At 32.1% G+C, this 6,511-nt stretch overlaps 1 protein-coding gene across 1 annotated transcript; it reads right to left on the reverse strand.

The window, feature by feature from the left end:
* Window positions 1-566: 566 nt before the first annotated feature.
* On the reverse strand, window positions 567-4,360 carry LOC101502266 (cell number regulator 6-like). Its single transcript, XM_004506293.4, has 4 exons — window positions 4,056-4,360; window positions 2,384-2,498; window positions 1,782-2,059; window positions 567-974 (listed from the first exon to the last, which is right to left on the reverse strand). The coding sequence occupies exons 1-4, from the start codon at window positions 4,161-4,163 to the stop codon at window positions 747-749; spliced, it is 729 nt and encodes a 242-aa protein (XP_004506350.1). The 5' UTR covers window positions 4,164-4,360; the 3' UTR covers window positions 567-746.
* Between the last annotated feature and the right edge of the window lie 2,151 nt (window positions 4,361-6,511).

The following is a 6,511-nucleotide window of genomic DNA, read 5'->3' on the forward strand; positions in this document are numbered from 1 at the left end:
TAATCCTCTCATATGAGCAAAAATAGCATTAAAATCCCACTCCATAGATGAATTATTATCCTGTTTTGACTTGGTCTCATTCCCATTCTCAACTGACGACCCATTCACCTGACCCATATTCCCTTGGAGACTGGCCTTATCCAAACCATTACAAGCTGTTTTCTTGACACTATTGAGTCTCTATCCATTTTTCTTGTTCTACCCTCCCTCTTTGTTCCCAACTTTGGTTAAAGTGGCCTTACTTTGCTTATCTGATGGCCTAGCACACGATTCATTGGTCTGGTCTTGTTGGAGCATATCATTAGATCCCCCATGCTCCCATTGTTTTTACCATTTGCTTGAATTAGGTTAAGTTTTTCTATCATTAGTTTTTCTATTAATGTATACTGTACTTGATTGAATCAAATTTAAACATTATAATTGAATCAATAAATCAATTTATTGATCTCTAAAGTGTCTAATCATATCTTAGTCAATTACAACTACACGTCATATTATATGTGAATCATCCAATATGAATAGCAACGGTCATCATGTTTTACGAATCTACCACTGTCACAAAAATCTTTGATAAATAATTAGGACTATATTCAACTCACCTTCTAAAGTTTTAGGATCATCTCGACTAATATGTATGTGATATGTGAAATACATGTCTAATGCAACAGGAATAACTGAAGCCAAATGTCTTAAGTTTAAAGTTCTTTTCTTTTTGTGACTATGAACATTGGTATATGCCTTATGGCTTATATAGCTTGCATCTCCATAGTAGTGTGCTCATTGTTGTTAGCAGAAGAGGTTTCAGGATTTTCCTTTTCGTCAGTAGACTCCATCTCTTGAACGGGTGGAGGGTTTACAATGGTCATCTCTGAAAAAAGATTGTCGGAGAGCCGTCCCTTCATCTCCCGATGCTCCTGACACAAGGCACACCAGTGCAAGCAGCAGTGCACACAACATGCATTACAAGGTGAATTCTGCAATCATAACAAGCAAGAAAACCCTTTAAGAAACAAGGTTCAAACAAAAAAAAAATCAGAGGAAAAACTCAACAAAATCAAGTATATGCATCGGGCTACATTGACGGATTTTAACCCTTTTGTGACATTCTCTATTCCGATTACAGCCATTTCACGGGTTGGAAGTTTCCACCTCAAAATTGGGAGGAATGCAACATCTTTTTATTCTAATATTCATGTGACAGGTGCAAAAAATACATCATCGTTTAACAATGACTAATCTCTGTCAAGAAATTTGAAGGCATACAAGGAGTTGGGATTCAAACCCTTAACCAACAATGATACCTCTACCACAGCATAGATGACCCCGTACTCGAAAATTGACTAAAACAACAAAGAATAACCAGCCAATTACATAAGATAAGAGCAACAATATAATTCCACACAAAGTTAGCACTAGTCTTGTAACATTGGAAGAATAAAAATAAGAACACAATTTTTTTCGGCATTTCATAGTAAGATAATAAGCTTACAGACCAGCAAGCCTATCAAGGTTCCCTTCCCAATTAAGAGTTCAAAATTTGCACGCATAGTTTCCATATGCATCAAAAATTTATTGTCACCATATAATTTTCGTCAACGAAAAAATAAAAGTGCATTTGGAGCAAAACAGGATTCTACATAAGGACACAAATTTTAAAACACAACTAATTCTATATTCATAATCTGAAGGAAGCAGAAGCATTTTTCCCAGTAGAGGGGCATCTGATTCCATCTTTAATGTTAACTACTTGTCCTAATGAAGAAGATTTACAGCACATCTACCTTTAAGTGATATTTCTGCTGTAAGGATTGTCGAACTTGACCGGTGTGAATGCCACACATCCACCATGTAAAAAATAAACCCTCACAAATGAGGCATGTCGTTCCCGGGTCAAAGCCAGGAATGAAGGAAGCTGCAACTAAAGTTGCTATGGCCAAAGAAATGCCGCCTTCAACAAAAATGGCATGACAAATGCATGGCTGAGTCCAAGGAGTGTTTTCCCTCAAGCTCTCTACATTGCGCCCAAATAATACACAAGGACATAACAATCCAGTCAAGCCTGCAATGAAGGATCAAAAAATGTAAAAGGATACAATATTCTAATATTAAAAGTATGAAAAGCTTTTGATAGTAAAAAGGCAACTTAGTCAAAGTAAGTGCAAAAAAAAAACTTATGCGTTTAATGAATTCATAGACTTCCATTCTAGCCTTACATAGGCTGAGCTTATATCATGTCAAATTGAAACGATTACATTGACAAAAAAATCATAAACTAAAAGCTATTAACAAAATAATCCATCGGTTCCAAATCACAGTTGACTAATCTGAAATGGGCCATAGCTATTATCCTGATTCTAGTGCAATTTGAGAAAAATTAACATACAACTTTCCCGGTCTTCTGCACATCCAAAGATACCGGTCATCCAAGGTTCATCTGCAGGAGGTGCATAGCTTTCAGGTAATGGCTGTCTACATTCAGAGCACTTGCGAACAGCCAGCTGCAAAGTATCAAAGTTTGTAAACGAATATTTATTTGCTTGCACAAAATCTCCAAATATATACCCAAGTATTTAACACTTTGATATTGATTTTACTCATGAAGTGAATTTTAAAATCTATAACAGAAAAAATATAACCGATGAATCTAATTTAACTTAAATCATTAAAAAAAATTCTAGACCAACCACTAACTAGGTACTGATTTCCTCCGTTTCTTCTTTCACGCAAAGTATGGAATCCACCATATCAACTAGTGTTGTACTAAGATAGCAGCAATCAGTAATGAAACTATATCTCCTAATCCTAAGCGAAAAAGATGTTCGACTAAACAGCAACTGACAGGCAAAAAGGAGCAAAAACATTACTCCTCCACAATACCCCAAATGATCAAATGAACTTCGCTTGTCCTCTATCTAAGTGTCACAAACTTGTTCAACACTCTCCTTACACGTCCAATTCAAAAGAAAAAATGCCAATTCCACACAGCATAACGAAAAAATAACATAAGATTGGATCTGTTGTAAACTTATAAGAATATTTAATAATTAAACAACATGACGCAAGGGTGTTTTTCGTCACGAGCCAAATTCATTTCCTCCAACTTTCTACATTACACATATGACATGCATCGCAATTTTGTAAATTTAGAACCTTATTATACATTTAAAATTATGAATCTTTCATTATATTTTGACACACACACATATATAGTGCATGCCTTTCTGTGTTGTTTCTTTTTCTTGTGCTTTGTAGACTCAATTTGAGAGTAGCAAGCAAATTTAGAAGCAAAAAATGTAAGACTTGGATTCCATAGGCAAGGAAAGCAAAACACGCAGCACACCATTATTAACTGATTTAACCGTTCAATAAATTCTTACTTCACCAAATCTGCTTACAATACATTTTATAATTCGAATTGTTTGGACATCATCTAACAACTAAGATCCGAAATTGCGTGATTGTAGAGTCCAAATCCCTACAATGTGGGAATTTGATTCCCTGCTGTAACTGTGTCATGCAGTTACAACTATTAGCCGCCCGATTTAGATCAACAACTGAGATTGTTCCACGCAGTAAAATAGACAGTGTGATATGAATCATCCAATCTAAAAACAGCAGTTGAGATGAAGTACTGCATGAAACTGCGTGCTTCCGAACTGCAGCAAATCAGGATCCCTACAATGTGATACAATTACCCACCCACATTCACATCCCCATCATTCTATCAATAATAAGGTAACGATGAGTGATTAGTAAAGAGGATTGCATTCATCAATTTTAACACAAGTAGAATTTTACCTTGAGAAAAAAAATTGTAAGTTAATAATCTATTTTCTTAGTACCATCCAACCAATTTTCAATTGTTTTTCAATTCAATTTCAATGATTAAATTTTCAATGTTAACCAGTTAAGCTCGTTCCAGATATCACAAGTTCGAATCCTGACCGCAACAAATTTTAATCAGATTTTACTTACCTAACACCAAAAGCAATGTACAGAAAGTGAGTATATAATGAGTGAGAGAGAGGAAAGATGAGAGATCCAGAAAATGAAACCTGAGGAACCTCAATTGGTTGATTGAGTTCACCGGGAACGATATCTTCAAGAGGAGTGTGATCTTTTTTATTTAACTTCACATAACGAGATTGGTTGCTCTCTTCCATCTAAGAAGAAGAAATGGAAATGAATTCAGAGAAGATCGAAATGGTTATATGGAATGGGTATCGGAAACTTTGGAGAAAGAGAAAATGTGAGTGAGAAATAAAGAAAAGGGAGAGAAAAAGTAAGGATTAAGGAAGCTATTCCATGCTTGGAGTCAAGAGTCAACCACCCTATGCTAACGCCGCGTTGGTAAGAATTTGTTTAATTTTAGTTGCAAATTTAATACTTCTACTTGATTTCATTTATGAATTAGGAAATTACTCATTCTATTTTAATTTTTCTAGTTTTAGTCTTTCAGTCAATTTAAAAAAAAAATTATTAAATTTTTAATCTCAAAATTAATGACATATCATATTTTTAATGTTGTGGAAAATGATTCGATGATGTTGAGTCATCCATGTTGATTAATGTCATTATTTTACTATGTTAAATTGAAAAAAACATCATAACATTTTGTAAAGAAAAAAAAACATTACATTATGAAAATATAAATTACAAAAGTACAATAATAATCAAAATATTATTTTATCGATGATGATGATCGTAACATCTAAAATTTAACATGAATCTAAAAAAAAGTACACAATATAAATGAAACTGAAATTTTTAATTCATAAATATCTAAGTGCTTGCAAATAAATAGAAATTCTGTTGTACATTTTTGAAATAATTTAGAAAGCTAAAATACTTAAAAATAACTTTCAAATGAGACTTAATTAAACTATGATTCTAGTTTAGACTCAAGACCTGGTCCGACTCCGACTCATAACATTAAAGGACTGGTGAGCAAATCTAGATACTCCTCAAACTTTCAATGTTTATATGTTACGTGGAAAACATCACCCTCAACATAGTGAGCATAAAACTCAGTAACATAGATTTAATAAAATATTGATGTTTCTCAGCCATGTCGGTGTGCTAAGTATGAAAAATTCTCTCGGCAAACTATACTTCAATTTAATATAATACTATTTCTTCATAACCTATATTCAAATACATCTTTTATCTCTAACCTCAAATCTTTCAAACACTTTAAGCCACTAGACATGAGTAATCTAATAACTTAAACTCAACATAACAAGTAAGTCATAAAGACTATATTGGTTTCACCCAATGCCCTCTACTTGAATAACCTTTTTTGGTAAGATTGGACATAATTAAGTGTGTAAGTGGTATCCCACTTACCCTCACTCCCGTCGTATATAGATGGAGAGTTCATCTAGCTAGAATGAATTCTATATATATTTATATCTATAATAATAATACAATATTTATCTAATGATAAAACATAAGTAATCATTTACTTTATTCACACAACTGAATATACACTTAACATAAAATTCTTATGAGTGTATACAATGTATTAGCATCAAATTTTCAGAAAAAGAGTGTTATATTTAAGCTTTCAAACATAATTGGTTTCACTTAAAAACGAGTTTCCTAACTCAAGATATATATTTCAAGATGATTAATGCCTAACAACTTATAATATAGAACAATCCACTTTATAAAATCACAAAAATTTGTAAATTTAATATAAACTTATAAAAATTTACATTAACAAAGTAATAGGAATAAGCTTTCCAGTCCAATTGATTTCACTAAAAATCGATTCCTATTACTTCTGTTATACCCATTTAAACTTAGCTATCTTTTTATGCAGAAAAACACTATAACTTTGGTAATTTAATTAAAATATCAAACAATGTCCGATTTGAATAAAAGATAACATTTTGGAAATCATTAGATGTCTAGTTTATAAATATAATTTTTATTTTTCATAATAAACATTCAATTAATACAGTTTAATAAAATACGGTATACATATACAAAAACGGAACAACAAATTACTTTCCAACTTGTAACTCGATTTTCTCTATCAATTTGCAATAAAAATTAGTGAAACCAGTGTCTATTTCATAGATAATTAAGTCTACTTTCTAATGGGATAGAAATAAGCTCAAAACACCATCTATGGAGAAAGTTACGAACAAAATACCGAAGGTATATCTATATGGATTCAAAGACAACATTATACTATTTTCACTTCAAACATTATATTTTTAAGTTCATATGATCAACTAAGTAAGATACATTCAAAATTCAGCATAAAATCAAGTAATTATCAATACTAAACAATTATCATCTCATCACCAACTCAACCACAATACTCAACATCAATAATAAAACAACAACTCTTCATAGTAATTAATACAAACTCCTAACATGCATTATTAATAATCAATGATACTAAATCAAATACGATTATCTCAATACCTAAATATACAAATCATGAACACATATTAGGAACATGCAACCAATATCTCTAAGCACACCTAAGAGAGGTCTT

Source organism: Cicer arietinum, chromosome 6, assembly GCF_000331145.2.
Source record: "Cicer arietinum cultivar CDC Frontier isolate Library 1 chromosome 6, Cicar.CDCFrontier_v2.0, whole genome shotgun sequence".
In the NCBI taxonomy this organism is placed as follows: Eukaryota; Viridiplantae; Streptophyta; class Magnoliopsida; order Fabales; family Fabaceae; genus Cicer; species Cicer arietinum.

Bases quoted from the DNA above. Each gene is read 5' to 3' on its own strand.
- LOC101502266 (XM_004506293.4), bottom strand. From the start codon at position 4,163: ATGGAAGAGAGCAACCAATCTCGTTATGTGAAGTTAAATAAAAAAGAT. The intron at 2,060-2,383 runs GTATGTTAATTT...CCTTCATTGCAG, and splicing joins TGCAGAAGACCGGGAAAGTT to GCTTGACTGGATTGTTATGT. The intron at 975-1,781 runs GTAGATGTGCTG...TTATGATTGCAG, and splicing joins AGCAGAAATATCACTTAAAG to AATTCACCTTGTAATGCATG.